This window comes from Anthonomus grandis, chromosome 11 (assembly GCF_022605725.1).
Source record: "Anthonomus grandis grandis chromosome 11, icAntGran1.3, whole genome shotgun sequence".
In the NCBI taxonomy this organism is placed as follows: Eukaryota; Metazoa; Arthropoda; class Insecta; order Coleoptera; family Curculionidae; genus Anthonomus; species Anthonomus grandis.
Genome location: NC_065556.1, coordinates 10,195,086 through 10,212,955, shown reverse-complemented (window position 1 = coordinate 10,212,955; position 17,870 = coordinate 10,195,086). Strand labels below are relative to the sequence as shown.

The 17,870-nt window shown below is 30.6% G+C and overlaps 1 protein-coding gene across 5 annotated transcripts in view; it reads left to right on the top strand.

Annotated features, from left to right (window-relative positions):
• The window catches only part of LOC126741953 (protein FAM117B-like), a 37,457-nt gene that overhangs the window by 15,371 nt on the left and 4,216 nt on the right, over window positions 1-17,870 (top strand). The window contains exons 7-8 of one of the 5 annotated variants that reach the window (XR_007662442.1): window positions 4,161-4,264; window positions 4,392-4,498. Coding sequence is in view for 3 of the 5 variants with exons in the window: in XM_050448436.1 (XP_050304393.1) it covers window positions 4,161-4,264; window positions 4,330-4,506 (281 nt within the window). In the remaining 2 variants the exon portion in view is untranslated. Of the gene's footprint in view, window positions 1-4,160; window positions 4,265-4,329; window positions 4,576-17,870 lie in introns of those variants that run through there. The other 4 variants (XR_007662443.1, XM_050448435.1, XM_050448436.1 and 1 more) reach the window with 4 other exon arrangements.

Genomic DNA, 17,870 nt, shown 5'->3' with positions numbered 1-17,870 from the left:
ATTTCTGATTTTAAGAAGAGTTAAGGTTTTAATTGTGTTTGTTTTATTAATACGTCCACGAACATGCACTATTCTCTCCATAAGTAATAAAATAAGTTAGTGTTTTGTTTCAACTTCAATATTGGAATCATTGGTAGGTTGAACTTCATTTATTTCTGCAAGCGTTGTTTGAATAAGAAATTAATATTTTATTCTCATTTCTTAAGCTACTTAATCAAAATTTAATTTGGAATCATAAATCTAATATGTAACCAATTGATCACAGTCGATGATAGTTAAGGCTTTTAGTTAGGCGTTTTAAAGCAAAACCCTTATGGAGGACCTTGAGATGCTAGAATCCAGAATTTCGAGTTCTTACGAATGCAGATATTAAAAAAGATTTAATTCAAAGTATGTTTTGAACAAAAAATTATGGACATTCTTATTAACTTAGAAACTGTTAACGACAATATTAGGAAAGAAGATTAAGTTATCGAAAAATGCTAGAACTTCTTATTAAATTATTTTCTTACAGCCATATTTTAATTGTTGATTTCTTTTATTCGTTTTATTCAAATATAATTTCTAGCTTAATTATTTAAATTTCTCCTGTATAGTGCACTGAAAAAGGTGCAAAAATGTTTAAAAAAAATTTTTGGAGGTACAACCACATGTGGTCTTTACAAAATGATAGAGTAAGTCCCTGGCTACCTGGAATCGGCAATTACAACATTTTTTAGCAGGGACAACATTTTTTATGGCGAAATTTGTCAAAAATCTGTCAAAAAGATTTTTAATACTTTTTTAAACATACTTCGCGATATCTCGGGAACTAATTAAGATATCAACTTACTTTTTTTTTCCTCAATAAAAGAAATGTTAGCGAAAATAACTGCGGTATTTTTGTTAGTGTGAAAAACTTAGTTTTTTTGTAAAACTAGAAAAATATTTAATATCAACATTTTCGGCATAGCTATTTTCAGTAAGCGAGAATTTTTTTTATTTTAAGATATTTAGCTATACTATCTGCGTATGAAATAAAGCCATAACATCAACAAAGTTTAAAAAAAAAAATCAATAATCTAAGTCTTTTAGTTTTCGAGTTATAGCGAGTTGAACTTGAATGTTTTCTCGCGTCCGATGAAGCATCGTGCATTCACAGCAAACAGCAGCCTCGTGAGTCGACCGGTCGCCCGAGCGCACTTGCCCGCTCGGCCGAACTGCTTGCTGTATTTTTCATACATGATTTATTTTATACAACTTATTTATTACTATTGTTAAATCAGTTCTCAATTCATCATCTTGTCCCTGATTGGTTGAAAACTTGTAGTCATATCGTGTTTATTTTGACAAGCTTTGATATTTCGGTTACCAAATACTGACAATAATACGTTTTATGATTTTTGCATCATATGCAAAGAGATCCTCGTAACCAGCTAATTTTGAAATCATCTCAATATCTTGTCGTTTTTCTGCAGCTTGGATTTTTTGGAGTGCGTAACTTTGCCGGTTCCTGAATAAGAAAAAAAAACAAATAACGTCATTTTACTTTATAAATAACGGTTAATTTAACCTAACAAATATAATAGCTTTTCACCAATCCATACTACCAACTAAGTTGCATCAAAATAGCCTGGATAGTTTTTGAATTTTAGACATTGGTTGGATAGACACAGAAAAATCGTCAGATATTTATTTTGGCGATTAATTTGAGATTTCAGGTTAGCGCAAACTTCTATTCTTACGAAATTTATCAAAAAATCAACCTACCTGTTTGAACAGATGTTAAGCACTGCTGCCCTTTTTTTCCAGATTTGTTACATATTAGACACATTTTCCTAGGATTGAATCTATCTTTATGGTATCTTGTGCGAGACGATGACGCCTCGGTCGCTTCGTTTTCGTTGCTTTGAGAAACACAATATCCAATATTTTGCAAACTAATAAATATTTGTCTGCAGGTTGAATGAAATTTTACCTTAAGCTTCCCGGCTATAATGTCATATTTTTGTTTCAAAATCTTCTGGGAACAAAAGTCTTTCCTTTTTTCTGCTGCATTTATAATTGTTTTTAATCCTTGTAACCTTGGATTTTGTGTTACAGTTTTGTCATTTTCTTTCAAAGGTTGCTCACAAAATAGACTCCATTTTAAGAAAAGAATATCAAAACAACAAACAGAAATGTATATACAGTTAATTGAACGAGTATAAAAATAGAATTGAATATAAGTATAAAAACACATAAAAAGCATTAACTTTCGCACCCTTACTAAAAAGTCTATTACCGACAGGTTTTCACTGGCTTAATATTCGTTTATGTAAGATATACCAATAATACTGCTGTCGCGCGGCGCGACAAGTTTTCGATAAGTTTTTTTTTCCATAGAACACGATTATATAATCTGCTTTTTGTTTCCTGTTTAGTTCGAGATAAAAAAAATAAATCTGTCTACATCTTCTAGTCATTGAGTCTGACTCGAGGTTAAATAAAGATTAAACTCATTTGATTCTAAAAACTCATCAAATTTCAACGTTGCAAGGAAAAAAATGTTTAACGGTTACAACCTGGATACGATAAACGTCGCTTACTTTTTTGTATATTGCGCAGACACAATTGAACATTAACTTAAAATTCATTTTTAATAAGCAGTGATGAAGCCTATTTTTCATCTTATAAATCTTCAATACCCATAATAGCAGACATTGGTTTTTAATAATGCTAAAGTTTATTTGCCGAAAAGCGATAGTGCATGTTAGCAAGGTTCGAGAATTAATCAAGACTGAACCTCCAGTTTTCTGCTGGACCCACGACAATGTTGTGCAATCAAGTAATTTTAAAAATTACATAAATTTATATCTACCATATGAAAAATTTTTCAACTTCTATAAAATTTCATTTTTAAAATTTAATAAAATCACCCATAAATAGATTCAATTAAATTCTCTTAATACAGTCCTAGAGTAGAAACAAGCCAAAACCCGTAAAAAGATTTGTATTTTAAGATTATACTTTTGCTGAATATGCCGATATGCTATTAATTTATGGGGAAGTTCGATGCAATGGTAAAGTTGCCTCTCTACTATACTTCTGTCATGGAAGGCCATTAAAAACAATACGGTATTGTTTCCATAGAGATGCATGGCCATAGACTACTATTAAAATTAAAATAATAAGTAATTATTTTAAGAAAATTGTCTCTTATTTGGTTATTTTTGAAAATAAGTACATAGTATTATATATTTTTAAAAAGAAAAAAATAAAGCGGATTTTTCTACACTGTTCCACTTAACAGAAAAAAGTTTATTTTTTATCTTTAAATACTAAATCATAACAATAAAACAGATAGCATAATCGTGTTTTACGGAAAAAGCTCCTATCAAAACCTTTTTTTACTTTTTTAATATGTTAACAAGGGAGGTTCCAAAATTACTTTGTACATTAAAAACTATGACAGCTGTCAAAATTTTGACAACGACATATTTCGTTTCATAAAAAAATAGCAGAGTAATGCGAAAACCGCATGGCTCTATCTTTTATAACAACCGAGATTTATCATCTACTAAATTTAAACGTGACATTAATGCAAATTAGCGGCTAACACGAAGAAAAGCAAAAACACTTTGACATGTGCTTACACAATAACCAGCTGTTTTTTATTACCATAAATATTAATGAAATGATGCACATTTTTAAAACGTTTTAAAATAATTTGAATTAGGAAATCTAAAACGGTTTACGGATGTATACATATGCGTTTTATCTTAATTCGCATTTCGCTAATGCGCATTAACGGTAACGTGTAAACATTCTAATTATGTTGAAAGTACTAAAAATTACAATCTGTCTCAAATCATATGCTGACTCTTTCTAATATTTTAAACTGGAGTTCTGGGCGATAGGAACATAATTATCGATTAACGATCTTAAACGATTATAATAAAATATAATTTGAAGTGCAAGTCATATTTTATTTCTATATTAGAATGAAAGTTGAAGTTAAAAAGAAAATTTAAAAATTAACATCTTTTTTTATGTGGTCAGCAGTTAATTCGATCTTTGAAATATGTTTAAATTGATGATCCACTTCGTTTGACTCCTGCACTTTTATTGTAGATTTTTGCGTGTTCTAGTTAAAATAGTAAATATACTCATCGCGAATACCTGAATAATATTTTAATTAGGTGATAGCCATGGATCTAGCCCAGACAATGAAGGCAACAAGCTGGGCACTTCGCCACAGATAAACCGGTTTTTGGCTCGTGAGCCACCAGATGGCTGTGAAAAGGTAAAATATTTTAAGAATCTAGTTGCTTTTTCAGTGCATTCTATTTTTTTGTTCTAACATCTTAGGTAAGGCTCAAATCCTCAAATGATAAAACAAATATCCTACTAGAACATGCTCCACAACCAAGTACCTTCAAGCTAAGGCCCAGTTTAGGCTCAGCTTTTAAAATTCTACAACCCGCTTTAAGTCCAAGCGAAGAACAAGCCGAACCACTACCTCAAAGTGAACCTGGAAGTGAGTAAGATAAAGAACATTTTTCAGGTATTACTTGTTTTAAAGCTCAGCACATTAGTAAATTTCAAATTAGTGGATTTCTGTATTTAAATATGTCTATACTTAGTAATTAACTACTATTCTAAATACTGTCAAAATTTGCAAAGGTTTTGTCAGCGAATGATTTTTTAGTTCATCGCCATTTTTTTTCGTTCAATCCGCCGTTAACTCTAGAATATTGAACATACCAGAATTAGTATATCAAACTAGTTTAAATAATCAACTTTTATGTATGTCCGCCTGCATTTTACAGATGGTTGGGATTTTTAGATAATTTATGGTGTATGTTGTATTGTACGAAAATATGGTATGTAAGCTAACAAGAAAAGTATGATAAAATTAACATGAGAGATTTTCTATAAAAATGCTTAGGGACTAACTTAATGAGATAACAGAAAGTAAATATTGCTGTATTTTGATTTTTGCATTTCACAACAAGGGTAAAAGACCGGTTATACTTTATCATCATCAAACGTTGTTCATAATTTTCAGTTGGTAGATTTAACAAATAACATAATTTATTTGCCTAAGTATTTTGACCGCCAGCCGAGTTACTATACGATTAATATTACTATTATTGGGAAGAGAGATATTGCAATAGAAATGATTTCTGAGTCATTTAATAGGTTGTAAATACAAATGTTATATGTTTAAAGTTTTTCTCAATACAAGCGATGGTATATGGTAGTAAGAAAGATTCATAGTTTTTTTTTTATTTTGTATGTTTAATATAATTTATATAAATAAAACATTTTAGAATTTAGGTTTGATGACAAGTATTTAGACTTAAAACTTTTACTTCTGCGATATTGTATTAAAAGGCCCTAGTGTGGTTTATTTACATTTGAAAATTTTAAATTATTAATTGGGTTCAGCTTTTTTTAAGGACAATTATTTGCTGAAGCGATTAGTTTTTGATTATAAAAATGCATTTTAAGTTAAATGTTCGTCGCTTCCGTTAGCAGTCTTTTTTTTAATGTTAGCAGTTTTTTTTAATGTTTCTCTAATGCTATGGCTAGTTTGTTAATAAATAGTATTTTTTTTCGGATAGCAGTTTGGCGAGTTTTTTATTTTTTGTTTTAAAACTATTTAACGAGGAACATTGCAAATAATAGTACCGATTTATAACATAAGCTATGTTATGAAACTCACGGACTTACAAATCCTACTTAAGGTCTTTTCAAGATTCTGTTATATTCTTCTGTTATATTATAATTTCTGTTATATTCTTCAGGCCAAAATTAGCCGATTTAATTTCCAATAGTCCAAGGGTTTTCGGCAAATTTGTATTTTAAAAATTTGTCGTAGTTTTTATCGAAAAATCCAGTGGCAGGATGTCTCTAAAGCTATTGAAACTAATCCAACATAATTTGATTGGGCTCCTCTCTGACGTAATCCTCTACAATTTTTAAGTCTTAAACATCCAGTTGTTAATGGGTTCATATGATTAGAAAAATATAATTTGATATCAAACTTTTTTAAAATTTCTGTCCACATATTGCAAATAATGATGAGCATGACTTTTTTGACATCTAAAAGCATTTATAAATAAGAAAAATAAATAATTTAAGCATTATCAATCGCAAAACAGCAAATGAGACCATTGTTCACTCTTTAAAAACACCCATCACGTTTGGTTCCATAAAGTTTGGTTACCAAACTTTGTGTTAACTTTATTAAATCTTCAATTACTAAATTTAAGTCACGATATTCGCAACACTACGGCTCTGAATATCTTTGTCTATCATTTGCCAGGATATTATTTACTCCGTATTCTCTTAATATCACAGTCCAAGGAAGCAAATTATATGGTACACAGTTAGTATTATGTAATTATTATGTATTAATTGTACTTATCTGGTAAATTGATTACGATGGTTGGACATAACGATTTCTTTATAGCGCCACCTCAAAAATGCTATTAAATAGTTTAGGTATAGATGAATGTATGTGGGAATAGTATTATATTTTTTGGCATCATGTCTGAATCTTCATTTCAAAATAGAAGGTATGAAACTTTCTTCCAGATATCTGGAAAAATTGCAGTTGATAGAGAAGTTAAATAATCTACATCAGGGCTATGATAACAAATATCTACACTATTTTAGTGGAATACTTCGAATGCTATCAGGCCCTTGGGACGCTTTCTGCGTAACTAGTCAGATCCTCATTTACTGTACCAATATAATTTCTATATCATTCTTGACTCAACCTTGAAGATTGTTTTCTCAAGTTTCTAAATTTTTGGTCTTTTGCTTCGCCACGTTGATACTTCTTATGTTTACTCTTATTATTATGTGAAATTTTCTAATTTAACTTGTTTGAAAGTGGTTTGGGGTGCTTCTAAATGTTACCGTGGCCCGCACACGGTAATAGAAGAATATTTTTGAAGGACTACTGCCCTCTTTACTTTTTTTTTTTTAATCTAATCATATATTATGATAAAAATTAGTCTGCTTTGTCACAGTAAAAGACTTCCTTTGCCTATAGAAAGTGTTAGACAAGCATTTGAAAGTTTATCCCCAGAGTCAATTAGAGCGGCAATCCATGACGAGCTAATTCGCAGATGTGAAAAATGTTTAGAAGTTCAAGGAGGCCAACTAACCAACAATCCTTGAGCCGTGTTACTATGTATACTAATATTAGGCCAAATTTAAACTGCCAATATTTCGGAAAATATCAATTTTTGGACTAGATAACCTTATACAAAGTCAACCTTATTTTTCATTATCTTTATGAAAAAATAATAAAAATAGGGTATTTCAATTTAAAAAAATTGATTTTTTTATGATTTTTTCATTTTAATTTTTAATGCTAGTTTTTGACCCCTCTGTATCTTTTTTTAGCCAAATATTAAAACAGTCTTTTAAAGTGGTGCTTCCTTTAAAATAAAAGCAAAATTAACCAATAAATAAAGGCCACTAAAAGGGAGTAATCGGTAATTATGTTAGCTTATAAACATAATTTTTCACATGAAATTAAAAATATGTCAAAAACGGTTACATTTAGGCATAGGATATGGTATATGATAGGATAATGTACACAAAATATACCTAGAATTTCACGTGAAAGCCAAAAATGTAAAAATATATAGGGTGTTCCATTTAAAATAACGAAGTTGACACCTACTTCCGGTATAAGCGGAAACGTCATAACTGTCAAAATATTTTAGTTGTGTGGCCCCCATCAACTGCTTTCAAATTTTCAAAATTAAAAAAAAATAGTTTTCGAGATATCGATCGCGTCTATTTTTCGTGAGACACCCTGCATATTGACATTTATGGTGAAAGGGTTGTGACTTATTTTTATGTCTCATGTATATTTCACGATTTATTTTTATATCAAAGATCTTAATCCCATACCTTAATTTAAGATTTTAATTTATAGAGAAATTGTAAATTTGAGATATTTTTATTACATGAGTAAAACATCTTTCTCAATAACTGCTTGCTACAGAATATCTTATGTTCTAGTGAGTTCAATATTCTGCGTTTGCTGCTTTAAATAATATTTAATGTAGATTATAATTTACAATAAGTATGTTGCATTTAAGGTTTCCTTGCAATGAAAACTAGAAGCATTTCATTTTAAAGATAACAGAGCTTTAAGAAACCAATTCTAGAGTATTTCAAAGATCTCTTTAGGTTAACAAGAGTATTCAGGTTACCAAAGAAGTCTGTACTATTATAAAAAAAAGTCATCATTCTAAAAAAAAAAATAGGTTTTAGTTTTTGGTTTATAATATTTTTTGTTCTATCATTTTATGCAAAAAATGTGCCTTCTGGAAGCTTATATTTTCAATGTTTACGTTAAATTTCTGTGTGCAAATTACGTTAAAAATGAATTAAATATATATTGTAGAACTGCCAATCTTAGCAGTATTTATACACAGAAAATCGTTAAATTGGATAAAAAAATTTGGATGTAAAGTATTATGTTGTTTCAAGCAGGGTGTCAAAATTGTGATGTTAAGGTTTTAAAATTAATTCGTATTGTATTTAGTTACAAAAAATTAAAGTTTTCGAAATACTAGATAATATGTTAAGACAGGGTGTTTTGAAAATAATTTATAATTATAATATAGTTCGACAAATTATTTTTTAAAATAATGTATTCATTTCAAAGCATCTGATTATATAACAGTGCGTCAGGAGCTTTAGGATAAAACGACTGGTTGTAGTGATATTATAGGACTAAGTCAGGTAAAGGTTTTAAATGTATCGCTTTACCCAAGGCAAATCTGTAAATTCGATGAGATTTTTTTCAGTTTTGCTGCTCACTTTTATCTAATCTCTACTAGGAAACTAAACTTCGTCTCTCTAAGATTTAAAACTGTAATACTATGAAAGCTCGATTTTGTTTTGTACTTTGTTCATCAAACACGTGTATATATCTTAGATATGTATAATATTTGTAGTAATAAATAAACTTTGCATTTGTTTATTTATAATATTTTAAGTTTTCTTTTTAATAACATTTTTAATACCAATTAAGAAAAACTATATTTTTAGGAATGCTTATTTAAAATTATTTAACGAAAAAAAAAATAAAAAATGAATTAAGGTGAATAGTAAAGAAATTCCAAAAACTAAAAGTACCTTCAATCTAAAAGTTCATCAGATTTCAAATTTCAATTTAATCAAACTAAAAGTAACTAAAAAGTACCTTTAATAAATTTTCTAATAAAACAAATGTTTATGGTTTATTATTAAAATGAAAGAAGCTCAATATTCTTAAACCTTTCTTAATTTTTCAACTTTTAATTTTTTTTAGGATGCCATCACCTTTTGTAGTTTTTGTCACATATTATTAATGATCCTGTGCATGTGTTTCATTAAAACTAGTGAGATGCCATATCAGAAAAAAAATTATCCAGATTATTTGAAGAAAATAATTGGTTAATAAAAGGTGCCAAACAGGCCTGAAAATAATTTGAAAGTTCGTAACTCTGCCGCAAAGGACATATTTCTTATAGTTCTCTCATCGTCTAAAACCTAGAAACAAAATTTTACGTCGATAATTTCACTACAACTCCATATCTTTTTGGTTCAACGATTTTTTACTATAAAATATATAGTTCGGGTAGAAAGGAAAACTCTACTGATAAAAGTATGATTCTGGTTTACCTCTTAACTTCTTCGAAAGTTATTTCCAATCAATATTTTGTCTTCTTCCTTTGACAAGGTTTTGTAAGAGTTTTGACGGTAAAAAAGAAGAGACACATTTTATCCACCAATAAAACCGATTTCCGTGTGGAATGATTCTCAGTTGGTACTAATCAATGTGTTTTGAGGGCTGCGGTGTGGTGTAGACTTTCATAAATTAAAAAGATGAGATACCAATTAGCTTAAATTATCAAGGGGAAGAAGTGATAGTTGAGGTTGAGGTCGTGGAAACGACAGGAAATCTGATCAATAATACGTTAGAAATTTTATATTAGGTTTATTATATTCTTTTCAATTATTACATGCGAAAGTATGTATAAAGGTGCGGTATTTATTAAAGAAAAGTTTAATTTATTATTGTTAATTATTTTGTGAAATCCGACAATAAGGTGTTTCTGGCTTCACCGACGCTAATTTACATGGCATTATTTACTGTTTATTTTAGATCCACAACAGTTTATTCGGGAGAAAAGAGGGGCTCAAGCTCTAGAAAATGAAAAAAATCGATTTCATTTTTTAGTCAAGCAGAAAAGAAAAAAGCAACTCTTTAATTGCTAATAACCAATTCATTTCACCGACTGATTAAATCATAATTTTTTAGTGGTGGAGCTTTACCAATGAGTTTTTACCAATGAGTCATCATTCCACCCTGAAAATCGGCTTAAGTTAACAAAGAAAAACTCTTTGTAACCAAGTTGGTTTACGTGATCTGACTCTCTAAAACATTAATAGGACTAGACTTTCAAAATGTTTTTCTATTGTCGAGTGGATAGTCCCCTCCATTTTGGCTTTGGCCTGTTTTTATGTAATGTATTCTTGTATGTGTAAAAATAATTGAATTTATTTGGATATCTATCTTTTGAAATCGTACTATTAATTAATTTAATCTCATACGTTGCAAAATGAAACCAATTTTTCTGTTGGCCGCATTGATTATTGTAGAAAAAGACAAAATCAGTTTTTGTTGAGTTGAGCTTCTTCTTGATAAAATGAACTTAGGTAGCATTCTGTAACTTCATTTTTCATTTTGGAGACGATAAAATTCTTATTTCATAACTATCACGTAACTAATAACGGTCAGACAGTTTTTGTATAAGTCTGCAAGATCTTTATCACCATCAATAAATTATTTGTCAGTGATTCTTTATTTTCGATACGAGGGATGGACTCTATATGATGGCGAAGTCCAAGTTTATTACATCAACTTTTTTGTGGTTCTGTGTTTAACTCCTTAACAGAATAACAGTGATAACAGAACTCCTCATACTTAGTTCCGAGTTTCCAAGGCATTTTTCCTGGCATTTTTTACTAGTTTTTTATTTTTTGTATTTGAGTCTAGTTTCTCGCTTGTAATAATTATTTCTTTTAGAACATAAATAATATTAATGCACATATTGGAAAATGCTAGTAATGCATTTTTTATATTCTTTATCTATCGGTTAAAGTTTATTATAGAACTAGTACAATATTCTGTTTATCATGTTCAACATGGCTTTTAAGATTACACTCCTGAATGGACAAGAATTTAAATTTTTAAAATAAGCATAGAGGTTTTTACTAGTTTAAAAATCTTGTCTATACTAAAATTTTAACAACGTTTAACAGATTGTAGAACTCGTCAAAAGAAGGTGATATATCAAAAATACCCCCTATATAGTGCTTTCATGTCAAAACGATCCACCCTTAATAACTTTCTTAAAAAAAGGAAAAAAAAAAACGTCAAATTAGATATACAGGGGGACGTCTAATTATGCATTTACTGAAGTTCTGTCAATCACCTCCTCACCTCCAGCTAACCTCAATTTAATATGTTAAATGGGAACCTCCATCGCGTGATACATCATAGTAAGGAGCGTAAAATTCTCTGTTCAGCGGTACCAAATAATTAAATCGGTAAATGTGTAAAGCAAATAGTTAGCGAAAATTTCTAGAAATAATGAATCTTTTATTTACGTCAAACTTTGGTATGTCAAATGGCTACCCCATGGTGTGATACATTATTTTAAAGAGCATTTATTATGCTATCAATGGTTGTAAAAAAAAATAAAATTGATTGACCAAGAAGCAATTAAAATATAAATCGGTAGGGTAGAAAAACAAATTTAATTAGTTTAACAAATTTATTTTATTAAATGTTCAAAATGCGCGCCGTTATTAGCAAGACAATAAAAAAGCCTATTTTCAAACTCCTTACGAACATTGGCAAGGGTCTGTCCGCTAATTTCTCTGCATTCTTGAAATATTCTATTTTTTAAATTCTCAATACTCTAAGGTGGGGTTTTATAAACTTTGCTTTTTAAGTAGCCCCAAAGAAAAAAGTCTAGTGGGGTTAGGTCCAGAGACCGCGCATGCCATTCGATTGCACCACGTCTGCCAATCCACTTTTCTCGAAAATTTTCATCAAGCCACTCTCGAACTACCAAAGTGTAGTGCGCGGGAGCTCCATCCTGCTGAAAATGTATATTATTTTCATTCAATAATATAGCACCATGTTGATCTACTCGATTTTCCATAGATTGGATGATGGAAGGGTATATTGCATTTTCTAAAAGGTTTAAATAAATTTCGCCAGTCAAATTTTCTTCCAAAAAAAATGGCCCGATTTTTTCATTTCCATAAATTCCTGCCCAAACATTAATTTTTTGGGAATATTGGGTATGGCCTTCCCGAAAAACATGCGGATTTTCATTATCCCAGTATCTACAGTTATGTCTGTTCACCAGGCCATTTAAAAAAAAGGTCGATTTGTCACTGAAGCAAATGTTCTTCAATAAATGGGGATCGTCGTCAATTCGCTGGCACATCACTTCACAAAATTGAATTCTCCTATCAAAATCATCTTCTCCGAGTTCATGAAGAATATGAATTTTATAAGGAAAGAACTTATTTTTTTTTTTAAACTTTATGTACGGAACCAGTTTTGCGGCCGTTGGTATAGACAAAGTTGGATCCATAGCAAATTGTCCTAGTACTTCAACTTGGCATGCTTCATCGACAACTCTATTTTCATATTTTTTCTTATTGCAAATCGATCCCGTCTCTTCAAATTTTCGTATCAATTCTAATACGTATTTATGGCTCACGTTTTTATCTTGATACCTTTCATTAAATGCTCTCGCGGTTCTGCGAGCACACCGATCTTGAGCTCCATAAAGGAAAATTATTTCTATTCTTTCGGCTAGCGTATACACCATTTTATTAACTCACTGTTTTAACTAAAATTGAAAAATTGCACGCGTCAAACTGACAGTTTTAACAATAATAAATCGCCTGCTTTTTAAACGCCTTAAAAATGTAAGGTATTGCAGTGTTTTTTTGTACCTTTGATTAGGTAGATTTCGCAAAAAATCTCTCTTTTTTCTCGCAAATAACGGTACACATTCTTTACTTAAAAAAATAAATAATTTGCTTGAACTAAATGTACTGTTTGTTACCACACATTTTAACACTTCTAAATTGCTTGTATTTTTTTTTTGATGATCTATTATAAAAAATGTAAGAATTTTAAAATGATGTAGGTACCACACTAAAAGTATTCATTTAAAATACCAAAGTTTGGCGTAAATAAAATATTCATTATTTCTAGACATTTTCGCCAACTATTTGCTTACACATTTTCCGATTTCATTTTTTTTTGGTACCGTTGAATAGAGAATTTTACGCTGCTTACTATGATGTATCACACCATGGGGGTTCCCATTTGACATATTAAAGTGAGGTTAGCTGGAGGTGATTGACAGAACTTCAGTAAATGCATAATTAAACGTCCCCCTGTATATCTAATTTGACGTGTTTTTTTTTTTTTTTTTTTTTTAAGAAAGTTATTAAAGGTGGATTGTTTTGAAATGAAAGCACTGTATAAATGTTACATGAAATAGATTACTCAACTGTGTGTTTTTTCTCTATCATAGAGTTTTTTTTAATTGTACGAATATATTAAAGTAAATAAATATGTCTGGAATGATATTTTTTTAAAGTTACTACAAATATTATATATATTTTATTATCCGCTGCTTTTTTAAACAAAATGATTCCTATGCACTTGCCTTTCTGTTAAATATATCGGGGCTATAAAACATTTATTTTATTAAGTCGCGTTTAAAATTTTGACGACTTTTAAAAACGTGTTAAGTTATTATTAGAAACATAAAAAATGGTGACTAAATCTACAAAATTGTTTTTGTCTAAAATTTTCTAAATGTTTAAGGTATTTTTAAACACATTACAGACGGATAAATCTAATTTTTGGAATGCTTTAATTTTAATTTAATAGACCTTTCATTTTTGATGACACTTTAACAGGAGCAAGAGTTGTTGATTGTGTATTTCTATTTTTGTCAGTGAGAAATGTTATATAACCTCGATTCTTGTAATTCTTTTTATGTTTTTTATTTAGAAAAAATTGCAGTTTTTAATTATTTTTCTATTTTCTTTATATATATATATTGTAAATTTTAGCAAAATGAAAAATATTAGCTAAACGTAAATGTCTATTTTAGCAGTGAAGTCCTTCAGTAAAAAGAGCTGTTTAAGAGAATCTTATAATTTATGAATTGGCTTGAAAAACGTATTCTTCTTTATAGCTTTAGTTCACATTTATAAACAAAATAATGGGCCACACTTCTCTTTGCAAAATCTTATAGTAAGGAACTATGTACTATTAATATTTTTAATTAATTTTTTACTGGTTCACATAATTTTATATTGATTTCAAATAAAGTGGTAATAATTTATCCTCTTCACGCTAATATTTACCATTTTTTTACTCTTAATTTGTCCCTTTTAGCGCGAAACTTAACACACTTAACTTCTTAAATATCTTAGCAATATTTAGGAAAAAGCTTTTAAATAAGACTAGTAAATTTATGTATGTTCTATAAGAGGTTAGAATGTACAAGGTGTTAAAAAATTCGGTGCAAATATTTGGTTGGAATCAAAATAATGAAGTCCCCGTTTCTTTGAACGGTCTTGACATTTTCCGTCCCAAAAATTGTGTAATTTATTTTTGGACGCTTTGGTGGATTGAAACAATATCATATGTGTGGCGTCACGTATGATATAGTTTTAATAGTTATGATTTTTTAATTAGATTTTTTTTATATATTGGGCATGCTTTATAATTTGATTTTCATTACAATTTATACAAATTGGAAGAGGAGCATTTTCGGTCTGTATGTGTTTCACTTCCGCAGGAGGGACAAATATTTTTTGCATGGCAAATTGGTGAATAATGCCCGAATTTGGCATTTAAAACAGGGAAAAGGAGGTGGTATGTATATATGTATATACCACCTCCTTTTCCGTATGTCCGTATGGCCGGACTTTTATTCGAATAAAGCCTACATAGACTTGGTTTGGATTCATGAGTTTCAAATGTTAAACTTATATTTGGTGATTTTCTTTTGACTTATTTAAGATTCTTTTTTAACTTCTATCACTCATTGATTTGCAAAGCCTACTGATAATTAGTTATCCCAGCATATCTTTAAATATTTACTATATAACGTAATTAAGAGATTTATGCGATACACTAGTAATATGAGCAGCCAATCGTTTAACTAATTTATAATTTTATTTGACGTTTCAGGACTTTTTGCTTTTATTAGTAAAGTGTAATTTCTTAGTCTCTTTAGATCTGAATGGGCTCCTGTTATTAAAACTGTCTTCATCTCTTTCTTTATAATTAAAGATTTTTTAAATTATATATCTAGAAAAATTCCTGAGGAGAACTTATTCGAGTCATCTTTTCCTAAGTTGTTCTTCAGACGAGAAAAATTATGTTGAATCGAATAGGTAGTATTGTGGCTGGAAGCGCCATTCACTACACTTCCAATTCGTTTTATACATGTGCCACGACGTCATTCGATCCTCTGCCTAAGTCGAGGAATGGCACCGCAATTTGCAAGGCCATACTGGTAACAGATATTGCGTTACAGTGTTGTGCATTTTAAACCTACTGCCAGATGATCATTCTCAGCGGACTATTTTGGGTCAGACGCTGCACATAGGGGTATTTCATTAATCTATGCGGCCAAAATTATTTTTTTGTTTTTATCTATGCCAAAGGACATTTTAAAGTAAATAACATCTTATTTTATTAAGTCAAGTATATTTAATATAAAAAAAATTAATAATAATAAAATTAATAATGATAAAAAAACTAACATTCGTCAAATAAAATATCATCTTCGCTGTCTGATGGATCTGCAGTAGTTACGCTTTCTGGAGGACTGGTAGGCATCAGAAGTGTTATGGTTTCTGGTAGAAAAGATCCCAATTTTCTTCTTTTTACTTTCCTTATGCCACTTAATACCGGATCGGAACTTAAAAGAAGCCGATTAAAAATGTCCCTGTTGCAGTCCTTCCTGGAGAATTTTCGGGCAAAATCTTGACGGTATGCTCGGAAATGTTTATTTTGGGCTTCTGCAGCCTCTTCGGAGAGCTGTCCAATGGGCAATAATGCATTTTTTATTATAACTGCACCATGAATAAGTACTTTATGCATAGTTGAACTCATTGGGTGCCAAGGGTACAAACTAACATATAACCTGGCAGTTTCCAATGCATATATGTTGTATTTTTCATGATTAATTATATAACCACTTGAAATTACTTCCAAAATTACTTTTAGTCTATAGATTAGCTCATAGCTAATGCCAGTTATTTCTGATGACAGTTTTGGGTCCTCGAAAAACCTCCTGCTCGTGTTGCCGTCATTTGTATTGCCGAAATTAGCCTTTGGCATATCCACTAAGAGTCCAGTTTCTCGGCGAAATCTTTCCTGAATTTCCAGCTTTCTCTCCTTTTCCATACTTTTTTCTGTTTCGGTCTTTCGTTCTCTGTATTTTTTCACCGGCAATTTATATGCCAAGTGGAGGATAGTTTCGAAAAAGCGAATTATCGCATGTAAAATTGAGAGTCCAAACTCTAAAGCTTCAGAACAGACTGGCTTTTCTAGATTTAACTGGTTAAATTCTTTGGAGGTTGCACCACATATATAGCATTTGCTGGTTGATTTATTGCCTGTAGCTGCATTGCAGACCTTTCCATCCACCATTATCATGATAAAGACATGCCTAACTAACAATTCTTTTTCTTGTAAATTAACACGTGTTGGTTGAAGTCCCTGTATAGACTTATTTATATACTCAATTTCTTCCTGCGTAACATCTGTACTTTCTTTTACGAATCGAAACCTTATTGGTCTACAGTACCTGGGAGATGAGGGAGTAGGATTTTCCCAGACTATATTTTTACCTTCTTTACCACAAACTAGTCTTAGAGGTACAAAACAGCTTTGAAATATGTTAGCGTCTGAGTCGGCGTCATTTTCAAATTTTTGTTTGAATTGACATTGTTGTGAGCCATCACAGCCCCATTTGCAAATAACCTTTAAACTGTCTTTTTCTTCCTCTCTCAGCGTTATTAGGACTTCGTTCAGGTAGGTAGATAAACGCATTACGGTGAGATCAACCAAAGCTTGCAAATTACTTTCGGCACTGGTATTGGTTACGTTGCATTCTTCTGTTGGTGGGCAACATTTTTGTTTTTCTTTTTGTAAAAGACTGTAACAAGGAAAAAACTTTTTGTTCGTATTTCGGATTACCTCATATTGTCTTTGAGTTAAATCTGCTTCCACAAACATTGATAGCGCCTCCAATGGAGCAAGTTGGGTAGGCTCTTTGGTTTTTGTTTCTGAAAACGCCTTCTTATATTTCGTAGCACGTAACGGGCTACTTGTGGTTATTTCCTTTAGTATGTCGGAAGCATCGCGTTTTCCGCTTTTTCGCAACTCAACCTGAGCAGCATGAATGATAACTTCCTTGGCTAATGAAGCCCGTATTTCTTCGGCTTTTCTTCTTTTAGTCCTTTCACTTGATTCTTCAAACATCTTAGGTGGTCGGCCTGGCCTTTTTTGAATAACCACGGGAATTTCAATAGTTCCTTCTAACCATGATTGATTGTATTTTAAAAACACGTCTTCCTTTTTATGGGCCTTTACCCACCTTTGCTTCGTTTGTAATTTAAAACGTGCAAAACTGGCTTTAAAACTTTCAATTTGATCTTCTGTAAAATCGTCACAGGACAAAATTTGATCCTTCAAAGCATTTAGTTTTTCTTCCAAACTTGGTAGACCCAGGGCCTGCATACGGTCGAACATGTTTCTA